This window comes from Hemibagrus wyckioides, linkage group LG03 (genome assembly GCF_019097595.1).
Source record: "Hemibagrus wyckioides isolate EC202008001 linkage group LG03, SWU_Hwy_1.0, whole genome shotgun sequence".
Taxonomy (NCBI): domain Eukaryota; kingdom Metazoa; phylum Chordata; class Actinopteri; order Siluriformes; family Bagridae; genus Hemibagrus; species Hemibagrus wyckioides.
Genome location: NC_080712.1, coordinates 13,893,183 through 13,911,646, shown reverse-complemented (window position 1 = coordinate 13,911,646; position 18,464 = coordinate 13,893,183). Strand labels below are relative to the sequence as shown.

The 18,464-nt window shown below is 38.1% G+C and overlaps 1 protein-coding gene across 2 annotated transcripts in view; it reads left to right on the top strand.

Annotated features, from left to right (window-relative positions):
• Positions 1–18,464, top strand: part of LOC131348677 (inositol polyphosphate-5-phosphatase A) — a 150,152-nt gene that overhangs the window by 35,871 nt on the left and 95,817 nt on the right. For both annotated transcript variants that reach the window (XM_058383815.1, XM_058383821.1), the window contains exons 2-4: positions 1,664–1,705; positions 16,559–16,659; positions 17,728–17,815. In XM_058383815.1, the coding sequence (XP_058239798.1) occupies positions 1,664–1,705; positions 16,559–16,659; positions 17,728–17,815 (231 nt within the window). The remainder of the gene's footprint in view (positions 1–1,663; positions 1,706–16,558; positions 16,660–17,727; positions 17,816–18,464) is intronic.

The following is an 18,464-nucleotide window of genomic DNA, read 5'->3' as shown; positions in this document are numbered from 1 at the left end:
AATCTCTGACACACAAACACAAACCAGTTGCACAGATGTACAGGTGGAACACAAGTGCCACTGGTGTCTGCTGTCTTAATGTCCATATTTAGTGTACCCAATTTTAACTCTGTCTTTCTGATCCTGACTAATAATAAGGTTGGGCTTTCTTGTCCATATATAGCTGTGTAGTCGTGTGTGTGTGTGTGTGGATGAGAGCGAGTGAGCGAGAGAGCGAGAGAGAGAGAGACAGACAGAGAGAGAGAGAGAGAGAGAGAGAGAGAGAGAGAGGGAGGCTTGCTCAGGCACCCCTGGGAATTGTGCTGTCTTCTCTTCTGTTACTCTTCCCCACTTTCCCCATATTTACTACTCAAATTGCAGTTCCTTTGCTCCTGGGACTAGTTTCCTGGATCAAACTAGAGTTCCGAATCGAGTGAAGAAACAGATTTTGTTCTATTTTTAAAGCTCACTAAGCTGGAGGTGCATTAGGCCGCTGCTGCTGCTGCAAAGAGAATGGTTTTGTTCTGGAGTGGATTAAGTTACGAACAGTTTTAGAATTTTGTAGTAGCAAGAGATATAAAAACTGCTCCATGGTGTGACTAAGATATGGCACAGTTTATACAGAAATACAGGTTTTGTAGCAGTCAGTTTATGATTGAAAAGTATTAGGTTATTGGGGTGCAGAGCTGTGGGGGATTTCAGAAAAATTATGTTACTTTGTGCAATATAACGATTAATTTTTTCTGTACAATCTTACATCACCACATCATATACAGTACTGATTACAGTGTATTCTGCCATTTGGATATTAGACAACCAGGTTTTATCTGAATATCTGATAAATCGTATTTGTTTGTTTGTTTGTTTATTGATTGCTTAATTGATTGATTTCAATTGTTATGGCCTCTGCCAGCAAGCAGTTCCCGACTACACAACTCATATTTTTTTTAAATTTTTAATCCCTTCCCTGCTCCCCTTAAACCTGAAATAATGGAAATGCTCAACTTGTACATGGTGTTAATAATCGAGTAAGGAGCTAAGTGTCAGTGCCTTCATGACCCCATGCTACGGATCCGTGCACAAATTTGAGCAGAACTTGGCTGATGTAATGCACTCTTGTGGCTGAGTTGTCATAACCTTGATCTACAGTGGTATTTTGTTGCTACTCTGCTACGCTTGAGTGTGGTGACTGCAATATTCACAAACGGTTTGAGATGATGCTTTTATACACGGATGTTGCCATTAATGGAAAACCCATCTGCTTTAAGTACAGTGTGAACTTCTGAGCTATTTAGAATTGATTGTGATTTGAAAATGGAGGTGTACAGTCACTAAACTAATTCAAGTACAGGAATATAACAAAATGCAAGCAGGGAAACAGGACACCAGCCAGTGAATGTGGTGTATAGAAGTTTTACACACTCTAACACACCCCTAGATCAGTACACATCTCTATATAATCAAGCTCATTTAACATAAACTGTACATTCCAGCTGGACATAAAGGTTTACTTAGTTTGAAGGTAAACATGATCTACAGGCTTGACAGTGATGTGTGTTTCTGCTTGTCTCTATTTGACTTAAAGCCATATGCACTGTGTTGTTTACATGATGCTAAGTAACTGATTTCTGCTTGAAGTGTATAATCATCATCTCATTGTTGTCTTTTTATTGTCCTTTTCCAGCCTGAAAACCTTCAGAAGACATGGCTGCGGGAGTTCTATCAGGTAAGCGGCCCACGTTGCTCTTCTACATGACTACTATAGAACCTTGTACTGAGGAATGGAACAAGGCCATGACCTATAGCTTAGTAGACTGAGCTGCTCCCAGTCAAACTGTTCACACGTATGACCTCGCATATTGTAGCACTAACCTCACGGTGGTCTTTGTAGTAGGTGCCTGAGAGGAAGAGATCAGGTATGTGAAAGAAAGGGAGTTTTTCGAGGGTCATGCACAAGAGTGTATCGGAAAGCAAGCCGTAAGCATGTCTGCAGACTGATCGCACAGATAGCTGCTTCAAATTCATTGTTCAGACCTGAGTACCATATGCATTTTGCAGGTTCTCTCTGTCTCTTTCTCTCTCTCTCTCTCTCTCTCTCTCTCTCTCTCTGTCTCTCTCTCTGTCTCTCTCTCTCTCTCTCTCTCTCCCCCACGCACACACACACCGCCTTTGATCTGGTAGCAAGCGTTTAAAAAAAAACCACAGCTTTTTCCATTGCCTGCTGGGGGGAAGTTGGTTGCAAAAGAGAGTTTTGTATGTGTTACAGGATGATCTGATCAAAATAATCTATGTTTGTCAAAAGAAAAGTACAATTGTTTTTCTAAACTGCTACTTGTAGAGGTTTTTTGTACTGACATGAACATTGGGCCTTATGTTTCAAAATAACAACAAAAATAATAATTATAATAATAATACCACTGTTATGTTTTTTTTTATTCTAACAGGTGGCTACAATCTATTATTATTATTATTATTATTATTATTATTATTATTATTATTATTATTATTATAGCAACACAACTACTATTTAAAAAAAAATAAATGAATGTAAATGAACTTTAGCCAACTATAGTGTTAAAAAGTGTTCAGCATCTCCAATCTGACATGAGAGGAAGAAGAAGCCTTTATTTGTTCCATATAAATTTCTGTACAGTGAAACTCTTTTCTTTGCATATTCCAGTTTGTTAGGAAGCTGGGGTCAGAGCACAGGGTCAGACATGATGCAGAGCAGAGAGGGTTCAAGACCTTGCTCAAGAGTCTAACAGTGGCAGGTTGTCAGTGGACTTGAACCCCTAACCTTCTGATCAGTAGTCCCCAAAGTCTTGCCTCTTGAGCCACCACTCAATGCTAAGAAGCCTAAAGCTCAAATTTAAATCTCATTTTCCTAGCACTGATATTTGCGATAATGTTCTCTATATATTTTTCTTCAGGTTAGAAAAGAAATTGACTGTTGCACCTTTGAGACCCGGTGTTTAATTTTAGGCTCAGGTGCTCTGCAGGAGTGTAACTTGACCTTTCTGCTGCTTCACAGCTGGATTTAGGCATGTCTGTGAAAAATGGAGTGAAAGCAGAGTCTCAGCCTGCCATAGAACTACACAATGATCTGATGTAATAGTGTAAAAGCTGTTCCTGGACACACTTCTCTGTCTAGCTTATTCTCTCATTGGCACATTACACAGAGGTGCCAGTTTATCACTTAAATGTAAGACCATGAAGGAGCAGTATTTGCCACCACCATGGAGCAGACATTACACATATAGCAGTGACACTAAATATATAAATATGACGAACATTATGAGTCCAGAAAAAGTATTAATGGTTGTAGTAGTGCAGTATGAGAGTGAATGTAGAATGCTAGCACATGTTGTGGTATATCAGGCTCAGCAGCATTGTGGTGTATGCTTTGTGCACTCACTAACGGTTCCTCCACCTTGTGTGTGTACTGTTCAATGGAAAAGCTTGCTTGATCAGTGTCTTTAACTGGATATCTCTGATCAGCAGTCCAGCAGTGACTGCACCTCTGCAATGTGCACCTGTATAGGTGATTTGCCTGAGGTAAAAGTTTACGTAGACAGGAAGGTGTGTCTAAAAATCAGAATTTGACACTATTCCTGCTTCAGACTGGAGCTGTACAGTTTATGGATAAGCCAAGCTGGATAGAGGCCTGTGACTGTAGGATTTTGTGGTTTTGTCTTGCTAAGTGTCAAGCTCCATAATGACACAAGTGATTTCTGCCACAGTGCATTTACATATTATGAAAGGCAACACTTTTATAGCTGGAAACCTCAGTCACCACATTATTTGCATATCAAACACACTGAAATTTGTTTTCTACTCTCTATAAAGTGATTTTTGCACTTGATCTGATCACCGATTACATCGACCGGGTTAACGAGAGAAAACCTGAGAAAACCTGAGAAAACGCAACTTTCTGAACTCCACTCTCTGGATGCAAAGTAATATATAAAAAAAAAATCACACTCCAAAACTGAATTGAGTCAAAAAAAAAAAGCTGAGCAGTGTAGAAGCTGAATATAATAAAACATAATCCTGTAAATTTGTAACCCTCTGTCCTATTTTTGCAATGCTTTTATTTTATTCGATTTTGGTTTTTCATAACATAGTAAATTTTCTACTTTGCACAATTCTAATAAAATAAAAGCACTTTCAAGTACTTTCTTGTTTACTTTTTGGTCTTTTTTATATTATTATATTATTTTTATTTATAAGTACAGATTAAGTATGAGTGATGTGATAGTTGTACATGAGAGAAACAGCATGTGAGAGTTAAGAGATAAAGAGAGACATGAGAGACAGATCAAGAGAGACCCAAGAGAGAGATGTCATAAATGACATCTGATATCAGCTTCTGAGACAAGTAAACGTTCTATTCAATCTAATGATTGTCATCAACTACATGGTGCTACAGCCATTAATTCCACTATGTTTTAGTGACGCACTCCCAGTTCAGAAACTCATAGTTTCCTACTTGTAATTACGACACTGTGAGGCCATTCGTGTGCATTCAACTGGTAAATATGATCTTTCAGCTTTCATGGGAAAGTGTTTGAACTACAGACAGTGAAAGTGGTAGAAATGTTATATCCCAATTTCTCTCACGAATACCAATTTTCAGACAAACTAATTCCCAGTACTAAGAAGCGCAGGCACATACAATTTTATATACTTATTTTATTATACATAAAAAGTAGAACTTCACAGATCACAAAATAATTACTTTACTTTAAACTTTAAAATTGAATTGAAAAATTGAATTATTAACACTTTATTGGATATCAAAACAGCTTCACATCTATAAACGTATTTCCATATATTCCAGAGAATTAGTTAGTCTCCATATTACCTTATAATTACATTACTGTGAAATTTCTGTAAAATTAAATAAATAAACTGCTGCCTTTCACAAAGAAAGCACAGAGAATGAGTGGTGCCTCGTTTTTCTGAGACTTTTACAGCAGATCTCTGTTGTTTTTATGCCAGGCTGTTGGTCTGCTTTCACACCTTTTTTTTCCACAGACATGCGTTAATCCAGCTGTGAAGCAGAGGAAAGGTCAGGACAAGTCACTTTACTCCTGCAGAGCTCCTGTTGTCTGCCTCCACTTTCAAAACAAAGCTGTAGACCGTACAGATGCTGCAGATCACAATATTTCAATGCTTAACATCAAGAGAGCTCTTAGATTATAATTATAGTGTGCTGAGGTTCTATCTGCCAGGTTCTTCACTTTCATAGGAAATTGGAATACTAGCAGTTGCTCTTTAGCCAGTGTAAATGTAGTCTCAGGCCGAGATTCTCTGACTTTGGCCCATGGAGTGTCTGATGTGAGTTTATGAGGGGAAAAATAAATCTTTGGATATTGTGATCAGTTAGGTTTGACGAGGATTAAGTCACTGGATTAAATACTAGTGCACTCCATTTTGTCTCTAAATGTTTATTAAGAGTTTTGTTTAAATAAAAAGCAACAGGTTTCGGTTTCGGGTACGGATTTTAAGCCTTGTGTGGTATTCGGGTCAAATGAAATCATTTCATATTCTTACTAAATGTGTTTTGCATTTGTTGTAAATTATACACATTTGCAGATGCAGTTTTGAAAGCTGTATTTCATAGCCAGTGACTGCAGTAATCTTTTGTTTCTCGTGCTTCTATTCATCACCTCTATCTGATAAGTCAGTTTAAAATAATAAACATTCACTGAAACATTGTTCCATTTTAGTTTATCTCTAAATTTCTGCCACCAAGGTCTTTATTATAGTATATTTTATAACACAAATTATAACATTATTACAAAAATGAACTTCACTTTCATGGTTTTCTGTAGTGCTTTTAAAACCCCAATAATGTTCCCCATCCAGGTCAGTCAAGTCAAACACTATCAAAGGGTCTAAAGAGTGAACGAAACACAAGGCTTAAATCGGTTCTTGGTCATGTTTACTAGATAGCAGGTTTCCCTAGCCAGTGTAGTAAAATGTCTGCTGCTTTAGCTGCTGTTAGCGGCATCTTTTGAAAACAATGAACAGCACAGGGAGCTGAAATGTAAATTGTTATGAGCTGTTTTGCATTCTACGTGACCCACAATAACCAGATACCAGTCCCTAGTGAGAGATTTATTCCATGCAAGTGGAGCGTACAAGATAGGGACAAAATTGTTGTCAGTGGAGTCAGAAGGAGAGATTTCATTTCCACAGACGCCAGGAAGTCCATGAATTCTTAATACTGGCTGTGTTTATTGTATATTGTAACTTGTATATTGATCAGGTCCTAATGAGAGAGAGAAAGAGAGAGAGATAGAGAGAGAATTATTATTATATTAATTATTATATATTTTTTTTGAGATTTTAACAATAACTTTATTTCTGTTGTTTTTTTATTCCATTCCATTTTTGCATTACTAAAAAGGGGGGAAAGAAATAAAAAAAAATAATATATGCGAGAGAGAGAGAGAGCGAGTTCCTTGGGATTATTGTAGCTCCTGTTGAATTGAGTTTAGAGGCTGTCTGCATCCTTATCTCTCCTTATCTCTTATCTCTCTCTCTCCCCCTCTCTCTCTCTCTCTCTCTCTCTCTCACTCTCTCTCTCACTCTCTCTCTCTCTCTCTGTGTGTGTGTGTGTGTGTGTATGTGTACATGAGCACGTTCATGTTGGTTGAATCAGTTTTTTTTTTTTGGCTTTTTAAGTCTTTTATCTCACAGGACACCAAATGACAGCTACTTCTAAGCTCACACACAAGGAGATATGTAAACAAAGTAATGGCAGGCGGGGGAGGCAGGCTGAGAAGGGTGTAATTATGGAAGTGATATTCATCACAGCAAATGTGGCGGTGCGGTCAGTCTAGTTTGGATAATATGGAAACCTTTTTTTGTTTACTTTGGATCAAGTAGCTCAGTGTCCTCACACACATCTACCGTGTGTGTGTGTGTGTGTGTGTGTTGCCCTGAGACAAAGCAAATACAAAATTCTGCTCCTGGGCCTCCTCAGCCTCTGCTGATAGAGACGTGCCTGAACTTTTCTCACGCCTCACTGTTTTGCTGTTGCTTGAATTAAAAGCTGGTCTTTAACAGTCTCATAGCTAACACTATCATCTTTACCAGTCTAATAGCTAACACTAGCATCTTTGCAAATCTTATATTTTAGCTATTGCTAGCATCTTTACCCACCTAATACTTTAGCAAACAATAGTATCTTTGCAAGTCTAATAGCTAACACTAGCATTTCAAGCAGTTTAATAGCTAACATTAGCATCTTTGAAAGTCTAATAGCTAACACTAGCATCTCAAGCAGTTTAATAGCTAACACTAGCATCTTTGCAAGTCTAATAGCTAACACTAGCATCTCAAACAGTCTAGTAGCTAACAATAGCATCTTTGCAAGTCTAATACTTTAGCTAATGCTAGCATCTTTACCCACCTAATACTTTAGTGAACACTAGCATCTTTGCTTGTCTAAAAGCTAATCTTTACCCACCTAATACTTTTAGCTAACACTAGCATCTTTATTAGGCTAATAATGTAGCTAATGCTAGCATCTTTACCAGTCTAATACCTATTGTAACAACATTTAGACTGTTAACGTGTTTTTATTCTGTGATTCTACTCTAATGATATAGTCCAGTCTTACAGCATGAGAAATCTCACCTTCTGATACGTTTCAGTAAACATTGATGGTAGGATAGTATTCACTCCTTTACACTTTACTCAGGGACTAGCGTAAACACATTTAGTTTAACACTGAAACGTATTGCTGCTATCTATTAAAAAACTGTAACGTAATAAAGGTGAGAGAAATAGTGGGTGTTTTGGAATGCAAGTGTGCAGTGATTCCTATGTGTGTGTGTGTGTGTTCACCTGCTGTTCAGAGAGATCGGGGAAGGCCTGTTATTACTAGGCCTCATAAGCATGACGTCATGGAAATCTCACAATCTGTCACTTTCGTTCTCTCTCTCTCTCTCTCTCTTTCTCACTCTTTCTGTTGATGAGAACACCATAGGTAAATGTCTAAATTATGATCACGCTGTAAGTATATGTTTGGAAGTATAAATTGGCAGTTTCTCTCAGTAGCTCAGCTCATGTGTGCAGCTTGGGCCCAGAACCTTAAACGCTGGAAGAAATAAGTGCTGAGATTGTGGTTTATCAACATCTCCTATAAAACTGGATCTTTATGGTTCATACACGCAGTTGATAACAGATGAAGATGCTTCACTTCGCCACACGCTTATAAAGATCGTCTTTGTGATAAAGTATTTTGGGTTTTTCCATTCATGCAGCTGAAGCTGAAGTTTGATATGTGGTTCATCTAAAGTCAGAGAAATTTGCTGTGTGAGAATGCTACCAAATAGAGCTTTTCCGCTTTAGGCGGCAGCTCTACTCAGCAAATTACTCATGATGCTGCATTTTGTTGCCATTTCCACTGCCAGGGTATATTAGAAGCCATGCTTTATTTGGTTATCCTTTTTGCTCAGGTACCATGTGTGACACACTGGGATGTAGAGGTGAGATGCATACAGTCTAGTCCACAGGCAAGACTTCATGGGAATCCTGGCCTCCAAAAATCTCACTAAAATCTTACTGTAGCAAAGAAGTGTTATTTAATGCAGGAATGCAGAAATGGATCTATATTTTTCCTTACTCTAGGTAAAATTTAATATTTAAATAAATCAAATGATTTAGGTTTTGCAAAGAAATAAATATCTCAGCATTTGTAGGACAGACGTCTCTCATCCCACCCAGAAGCACACTTTCACCACATGATGATTGGGAAATTTCTCAAAGGGTTGGAATAACCAACTGGCAATCACTAAGACAAGTATAGCTTGTTACTTTATCATTGTCATTTATGTTTGTTTGATTATTTGCATAGGTTTGGCTTTCTTTTATGTATTTATAGGTCTAGCCAAGTCTTTTCTAGGTCTTCACTGCCTCATTCAGTTAGATTAAATAAGCAAGCAAGCCGACTAGTTGCTTCTGATTTTGTTGACCACTTCCAAAGAGAGACTAAATTAAAGCAAGAGTCCAGACCAGCAGATGAAACGGAACACACATGCAAATATATAGTTGCATACGTCAATAATAGACAACTGTGCCTCCTATTTTTAAAAACCACTGGCCTGCATTTGTGGTTCTCAAAATGGGTTTCTGGACCCCAGGGGTCCGAGGAGCAGAGGCAGGGGGCCCATGAATTTCTGCTTTTGTTACTTTTCCCATAAATCAAATGGAGTCAAATGACTAATCTTATAAATATGAATTCAGGTCAGAAACTAAAACAAATGACATCTCTGGCTCCAATAAATAACAAGAATCATTGCACACACAATGTGCTTTATTTTTCTTATGGTTTCTTTGTAAAATCAACATATAATTGGAGATCTGTGGGATTTATTTTACACGGTCCATGGCTTCTAAAGATTTCTGATCCTCTGTTTTAGACCATCGACTAATAATAGAATCGTCTGGAATAATAATCCTCTTTAACTGACGTCACTAAATATCATCACACGCGCATCTTCAGTAGTGTAGCAACTATGCCAGACTTTTTCTTTATTTAATTTATTTTCCTATAATTTTATTTATTCATAATTAAACATTTTAGTTAATTCGTCAAGGTTCAAAATTTAAGAACTTTGTTATATGCACAAGTTTCATTCTTTTGTTTTAACGCTCACGTGGATACAACAGTGAAAAATACAAGCTAACTTTTAATAAATAAAATAACAAATAGAGATATAAAATGAGAAAAGAACACTAGAAAATCACCATGGACATTGGATATTGTTTGGAGATTGGAATGATTGAGCAAAAAAATAGAAATACAGAAATAATAGAAAATATGCAAACTATTATTCAGACTAAAATAACAGTGATGGTAAAAAGAAATAAAAATAAAACGGTAAAAATAGTCCTGGTCATATTTAGGAATTTGGGGCAATGTGTAAATGAAGTGTTGATGAAACTTGGCGTAGTCCGATGTGTCCTGTAACATGCACACTGTGTCAGTGAGTGTAAGGGGAAAGTGGAGGTGAAAGTGGTGAAAAGGGTGGTGGTGTTGATTATTAGTCTGATAGCTTGGGATCACAGGGTTTTGATGATCTGGTCCTGATGCCTCAGTGCTGTTTACTATTTACTATTACTATTTACTGTTTACTGTGAAATTATAGATCTTCAGCAGCATCTTATATCTCTTGACCGTAGGTGTGGGCAGTATGACAAAGCATATTCTTAGATAATTTTTCACAATTTTTACCTTATATCGTCATGTCCTGCCCTAACTGAGAGTTAGCTGTGTAGTTTTTTCTTGCGAGTACAGCTGGGAGTGTGACAGGACATTAAATCAGTGTTTATACGTGCTTTTCATAAGATTTCTACACTGTGTTACTCGGGGTGTGTGTGTGTGTCCATCACAGCTTTTTTGCAGGTTGGTTTATTGGTTATATATGCACAAATCAAAGCATATTGGATTGTTGTGCATATGTGTGTGTTTGCCAGTACCTCAGTTCCTGAATAGTTATTAAGGATGGCCTGATTTGCATCTGGTCTGGCATAATTACACGGTTGAGAAGTTGGTCTTGGATCTGTCACCTCATTTGAATATGAAAAATCTTGAAAACATATGAGGTCACTGACTTTGCAAGAGATCTGCCTAATTCCACCGGTGCTGAGGTCAGTCCTGGTACACACACACACACACACACACACACACACACAGTGATTTGCATTCATGGATTCTATTTTTCTTAGAGTTGTATGCAAAGCCAGTATGCAACAGTGGGTTAGAAAGCTTTCCAGGATTCAAAGTCCGATGGTTCTTCTATGATGGTGATTAAAAAAAATAAATAAAAAATCCTCAGTCATAAATACTGTTGTTATGTGTATGAATCTGTAAACTCCAATCACAGCACTAGTGTGCGTCGTGCCCAGTGTTGCCAGATTAATCAGTTCCATTGCCATTGGACGGCCTTTTTTAACAACCTGAGCCAGAAAAAATGGCCTTGGGCTGGTGCAGTTTGTCAGTGTTGCAATACAGGGCTGATTTACTATGAGCTGGAGGTGGGGTTTAAACTCATTAGTTTAGGAATGTTATTGAGCAGGAGCAAATGAACATGTTACTGATGTGAGTGAATGATGATCATATCTTTGTAGTCATTTTGTAGTTTTTTTGTCCTCTTTTTTACTAACCAGTTTTTTATTATTATGCACAGATTTCAACTAATTTTCAACTGATTTTAACACCCACCATACCTCTCACCTCCATCACATTACAGGTTTTTGAAAAGAGGATTTCAACATTATTAATACGAGGCTTTTTCTGAGGCTTTTAAACACTTTTAATGAAAAAAATAAAATAAAACAACATAAAGCATCAATTTAAATGCAATTTTTGACATGCTGATGCAGTAGGTATCATTGCCAACCTCACAGCTCCAGGGTCCACAGTTTAATCCTGAGCTTGTGTTAGAAGTTTTGCATGTTCTCCATGTGTTTGTATGGGTTTGATTCAGGTTCTGCTTTGTGATTAGTGTGGTTAACAACACCCTGTCCAACGCTATGCAGTAGCAGTTACACTGTAACACTAGACGTTTGTGGTCTTCTGACCATAACACTCACATGTGCTTTTTGAATATCGAAGTCCAGATGTAGTTCCTCTTTGCTGTTATAATAATCTTCACTCTTCTGGGAATCTTTCCACTGGATGTTGGAGTGTGGCTGTGGAGATTTGTGCTCATTCATCCATAAGAGCATTAGTGAGATCAGACACTGATGTCCGGTGATGAGACCTGGTGTGCAGTCAGCGTTCCAGTTCATCCCAAAGGTGTTCAGTGGGGTTGATGTCCAAGCTGAAACAGGTTTGGGTTCCAGTGAAGGGAAAATTTTTGACATGACTGCATACAAAGTGTCTGCTTCTAACTTTGTTGTAATGCTTTGGAGAAGACACACATGGGTGTAATGGTCTGGTATCCACATGCTTTTGGACATGTAGTGTATTTATACTGTATACTTATATACAGTATAAATGTATATATGTGTATTTATACTGTAGTTATTTTAGTTAGTGATGCTTTTTACCTTTGGTGGGAGTTTTGCATGTGATGTCCCTTGAGATTTGGTTGCTAATCCAGTGGGGAAAGTTGTGATGTGAATATATGTCGTGTATATTTGTCTGTTTGCCAATCTAGCAGATGATGTATCTGGTCCCCAATGTAAACAGTAATTAGTAGAAGTGCACAGGGATACGAGTATAAATATTTTACAGGTAAAGGGAGAAACCACTCCTCTTCAGCAAACATTCGTACTCTCCTGCATCCGTGATCTCCCTGAGGACACACTCTTGCGAGCCCTTTTCCGAGTGCAAACACAAAACCTGACTCACAGCATTTTTTGATGCAACACTAAATTTATATTTCACTCCACAGAGGATAATTGTGTGTTTACAGTCAGCTGTGTGGTAATGCATTGGTAATCAGAGAGAGTGTGCCTTTCTTATATCCAACTTATCAGTTCAAGTCAATTTTGTTTGTATAGCACTGTTAACAAAGGACACTGTTGCAAAGCAGCTTCACGAAAAACATAATTAGGTTTAAATATTAAAATTATATTTATCCCTAATGAGCAAGCTAGAGGCAATGGAAAAACCTCTCAGATGAAGAGGAACCAGATTAAAAAGGGACACTATTCTCATCTCTCCTCATCTACCGTCATTAGTTTCAGTGAAGCCTCAGAAAGAACAGATACACCCCTGGATATTCCTCAGAAATGAAACGACAATTTTTTATGGCTCTTATAGGGCCAAATGTGATGTCTATTGAGAATACACATCTCATCTGGAACACAGTGGGCAATATCTAAGCAGCCAAGATGCTCACGGTTATCCTACTCCTCCAGATTAAAAGTTAAAATTGCACAGATTACAGAACGGCAAGGGTTGTTTTTTTGGATGCTTGTGGTTCAAGAGTGCGTTTTGGGCTCAATCCACTCCCGATGGGTTTCCTTGTAGAGACTAAGTCTGGCCTTTAGTGACGTTTGCCTACCTCTAACTGTTCTTTTTTTTTGGTTTGGAGTATAAATTTGTACATGATAGTGGGGACAAGTAAGATTACTCCTTGATGCCATACCATATTATTAGCTCTACTTTTCTCACAATCTCAGCTGTCATATACCAAGAATGAGAATGCTCAGTTTGCTTTATGTGAAATGACCTTGATGTTAAAATTTAGCCAAAAAAAAGAACAGTTAGAGGTAGGCAAACGTCACTAAAGGCCAGACTTAGTCTCTACAAGGAAACCCATCGGGAGTGGTTTTTTCTTCCCTTATTTTTCAGGGTTCTTCAGTATTTGCATTGTGTTAAGTATTATTCATTTTAATTACAAAAATAAAAATAAATGCAGCTTTTTTCTTTTCTTTTCTTTTTTTTTTTTTAGATTTTCTAATATATGATTTCCTCAAGTATTACGATATCACAGTATTGTCATTTTGCCCATCGTTAAACCCATGCCAGTATTATTAGCATCATGTCACATTATCACTGTACAGCTTTGTTGAGAGCATATGACAATTATTTGCTTAAGATTAATCGTGTTATGTTAAAACATGTTAAAATAATCAACGTCGATCATTTTTAATGAATGTACATGATGATGGTGGAGGAAAAGTAAGATTACCTACAATGCCATGCACTCCTCTTTCTCCCAGGCTCAGCTGATTACAAGTTTTATTTTCACATTTAGCAGACACTCTTCTCCAAAGTGACTTTCACCAGTTGTGGGATGTGATCGGATTAACCACAGGAGTTAATAACCCAGTCTCACGCACAGCTCTCTGTGGCAGCACACAGCGTTAGAGGAACGGATAGTGTTGACCTTCCTAGTGTTAGCTGAAAGCTGTGCAGATGTAGTGCAGTCTGGGTCTAGTGCAGGTCATTGCACTAAGTGGCACACTGCAGCCTGATGGAAAATCCATAGTGTTATTGCTCTACATTACCTTTATTTGATTTGCCTGTTAGTTGGAATGATGCAGGCTGTGGGTGCGAGTCGACCTAAAAGCCTGCGTGTGTCCCAGCCTTCAGGCTCCCCTGAGAATCACAAATCCTGAGTGACGCTCACACACACACAGACACACACTGCCCAGCATCCGGCACTCTGACCCCGAGCATGTGTGTGAGTGCTGTAATTCACTCCATTATGGATTTTCTGTTACGAGTCACGTGGAGGCTGCTGGAGTCACAAGCAACACCAGTGTAAAGCATAGCCATGTGGGGGCAGACGTCACGACGTGTTTCCTCACACACTCGCACACTGATGTTTAGAACTGAGTTGCTCTGTCTCTCTTCTATCTGTCTCACTTCTTATTTTTTATCCTTATTCTTTATGTCTCTCTTGTTCTTGTCTTTGTCACTATTTTTACCTTCTTATTCTCTCTCTTCCTGTCTGTCTCTACAACCTGTCTCTTTACTCTACGTCTCTGTTCCTTAGTGTTTCTCTAAAATTTCCTAAAATGTTCCATGCAACATGTGTGTGTGAATGTGATTCTGTGGGTGTGGGTGTCTGTGTGTCCGTGCCTGATTGTGTGTGCATGAGTGTGTCTGTGCGTGCGAGTGTGTGCATGAGTATGTTCGTGTGTGTGCGCATGTGAGTGAGTGCGTGTGCGACTGTGCGTGTGTGTGCGCGTGAGTGTGTGTGTATGTGCATGAGAGTGTGTGTACACACATGAGTAAGTGTGTGCGTGTGTTTGTGCATGAGTGTGTGTGTGTGTGTGTGCACATGAGTGTGTGCGTGTTTGTGCATGAGTGTGTGTGCACGAGTTTGTGTTTTTTCTACATTCTCTCTTATTAAAAACAGTCCTTTCTCATAAAATTAAATGTCCATATGCTATACTCTAATGCCTTTCTTTGTACTCATCCGTGTGTGTGTGTGTGTGTGCACGAACGTGTGTGAGTGCATGAGTGTATGTTGCGTGCATGTGTGTGTTATGTGCATGTGAATGTGTGTGTGTATGTTGGGTCTTTTTAACTAGAGCTATATTTTTATATGATTAAATGTCCATGTCCTATACTTTAATGTCTTTAATGTGTGTGTGTGTGTGTGCACGCATATGAGTGCATGTGTGTGTGCATTTCTGTGTGTGTGTGTGTGTGATGATGGATGGCATGTGATGGTTATTGTACAGAGAGAGTGCTAAGTGCCTCGGGCCTCAGGAGTACAAATACACACACAGTGGCATACACACATTAGGCGTGATGATGTTTCCCATACATCTACTGATGTATTGTTTCCCTTCCAGAGAATGAACTCCACACCATTGTCTAAACAATCCCCAACCCCAACCAGTCAGGCGCACAGAGCCTCTGCACCTCCCATCCATATACGCTTACACAGAGCTGATCTGTAAACAGCTTCTTTATTCCTGTTAGATTCCTGTTGTTCCTGTAAACTTCTATATCCAAAGTAGACTTTGCTAATATGACAATATAATAATGATATATTGTGATGAATAATGTCATGATGCAGCATTTTTATGCTAATTTGAAAGCTTTATTATGTGTTCTCTTTGTACTGAATTTTAACCAAAACCTTGTACATAAACATAGCACCTAAGACTGAAACAGAAGCGTCTGTACAGATGAGTATTAATATATATATATATATCTTAGCAGGTTGAGTGGCATCAACACTCATGCCACGGTCAAAATGACTGATTTCACTATTTACTGCTGCCACCTGATTGGCTGAACTACTTGAATGAGTTTGTGTACAGATATTCCTAATAAAGTGCCTATTAGCGTAATAGTGTGTGTATAACACTGTATAGTATTAGTATTCTACACCGTGGCTGACACAATGCTATCATTATTCTGCCTCACAAGTGAAGCTCTACAGCATAATTACAGTGTCTTTATTAACTTCTCTCAACACTACTGACTTCACTTTTGGACCTAATCACCACCCATTTGAGTTGTTTTTGTGATCTGGACCTATGAATGTTTATCAGCCTTCAAGTTCTTTATCTATTAAGTAAAATATAGATAAAATGTTAGGCAGAGACTGTATTTTATTTATTTTTTGTTTTCCCCCAAGGCTCAAATCAAGTAGGCCACAAAAGGAACCACAGTATGAACCACTACTGAAGGTGGTTGAAGTAAGGTTCACTTATAGGTCACTTGGGGTCTGAGATCTTTTGCTGTGTTCACGTATGCCCAAAAATCGATCCAAGACCGCTTAGAATACTTTAACATAGACAGAATATGAAAACACCCTGTGATTTATTTTATAGCTTATAGCATCCTGACGGATTTATTTATTTTTTTTACACAATTTGCCATTGTATTAAATTGCCATTTTAATGTTGTTCACAGAGATTTGTGGCTCAGGGTTTTGTGGCTTCCATTTGTCATTCAGGAAGAAATTTGCATGCTCCGCACATTTTAGCATGAACACACCTGGGCCCAATATGGAAAACGGCAAATGGTCAAACAAATTCGACATGGTGATTATTTTCAATGTGCCCTGCTGATGCCTTGCTACGAAAATCTGAGATGTTATCAAAGCCATAATCTAACCATGTTTTATCCTTTTTACAGACGGTGCACACACACAAACCACACTTTGTGGCGTTACACTGTCAAGAAGTGGGCGGGAAAAATTACGAGGAGTCCATGGCGCACGTGGACAGCTTCGTCAAGTAAGTGTGTTACTGTTATCCTTCTGAGGGAAGATCTGCTCAGAAAATCTCTATTTAGGACGTTTATGGGTTGATTGACGGCTTACCTCCATTCCTCAAACACGCGAGAAATAGCTTTGTAGGACAACGTTTCTAAAACTCGTTTTTGCCCTACATACAGGACAAGCTAGTTAACACTAACGCAAGAACATTTAACATGAACTCATTAAGAGGTTAAGAGTGAGAGCTTAGAGCTAATAGTGAGAAATATTCAGATGTTCATGTTCTTTTTCATTAGAACACAAAAAAAAACAAAAACAAACTCAGGGCTGTGCAAAATCCATAGATAGATAGATAGATAGATAGATAGACAGATAGATAGACAGATAGATAGATAGATAGATAGATAGATAGATAGATAGATAGATAGATAGATAGATAGATAGATAGATAGATAGATAGATAGATAGATAGATAGATAGATGTCAGCAAAAGATAATGAAGTAAATCACTGTTTGTTTTTCTGTGTCATAGATATGAGGATTTAGGTGAGTGACCTGATTACGTATCTAGATTGTACCTAGATAGGGTGGCCTGTTTTTTTGTGTTTTGTTTTTTTTGACCTACCTTAATGCACCTCTTTAGTGATACTTTTGCACCCTAGTCAAGGCAGTAAGTCACTTACTGTCTATTTGAATTTCTGGTCTATTCATTTAAATGTCAAACTTGCACAGAAACTCCACTAGTGCCACTTTCATTGTCGCTTTAGAGCAGAAACCGAACACCAGAAGTTATATGTGTGCTTATCTCCAGTATGATGTTTATCTCAGTTTATCTCAGTTTATCTCTTAAACAATAACTCTTCACTATGTCCTGTTGTTCTGATAGAGATAGAGGTATTATCTAAGGTATTTCCCAGTCCGGGTGTATTCTCTGTTTTGGAGAGTTTACTGGCGCCCTCTGCTGGTCATAGAATCACAGGAAAACTAATGCAGTCGTGAAAAACACCCAAACATTATATCACTGTGCACTTTACTCGTTTGTATTGTTATGTACATTGATTTGGGTTCTTTTTTTTCCTCTTGTTAGAGAGTTACTGTCCAGCGACGCCATGAAGGACTACAACAGAGCCCGTGTCTACCTCGACGAGAACTACAAATCCCCAGAGCATTTCACAGTAAGATTTCTTTTCATCATCAATACATTTACATTTCTGGCATTTGGCAGACACCCTTATCCAGAGCGACTTACAATTTATCCAATTTTTATACAACTGAGCAAATGAGAGTTAAGTAGTGGCAGTAGCAGCTTGGTGGACCTGGGGATTTGAACTCATAACCTTCTGATCAGTAGTCCAGTGCCTTAGACACTAACCTTCCACATCCCAACACCATTACTAGTTTGTTGTTGTAGTGTTTAAAGCTATCATATTTTATTTCTACATTACCCAACATTAATTTTGCAAATACTTTATCCAGTTACTGTGGTTCATCTGTCATTTTGTCTTAGTTAGTGACCCCAACAACCAAAAATATCATTTCCCCATGAAAATTTTTTAAACACTTTTCCATCTCCAACAAATGTTTCCCCATAGATAGCTGAATGTAAATAATTTCACCGTAGTATTCCTTTAAATATGTAAAAACCTGCCAGAGTTGTAACCTGGTGCTTGCCTGATTTGGTAGGTCATTTTTGTGTATTTAGGTTGAGGTCTTTATTATTATTAATATTTAGTAACACTCCCACTGTGTGTGTCTTGTCCCAGAAGTCAGTATAGTAGTTTTCTGTGCACATACTCTAAAATGAATTTGTTGCTTGATCAGCAG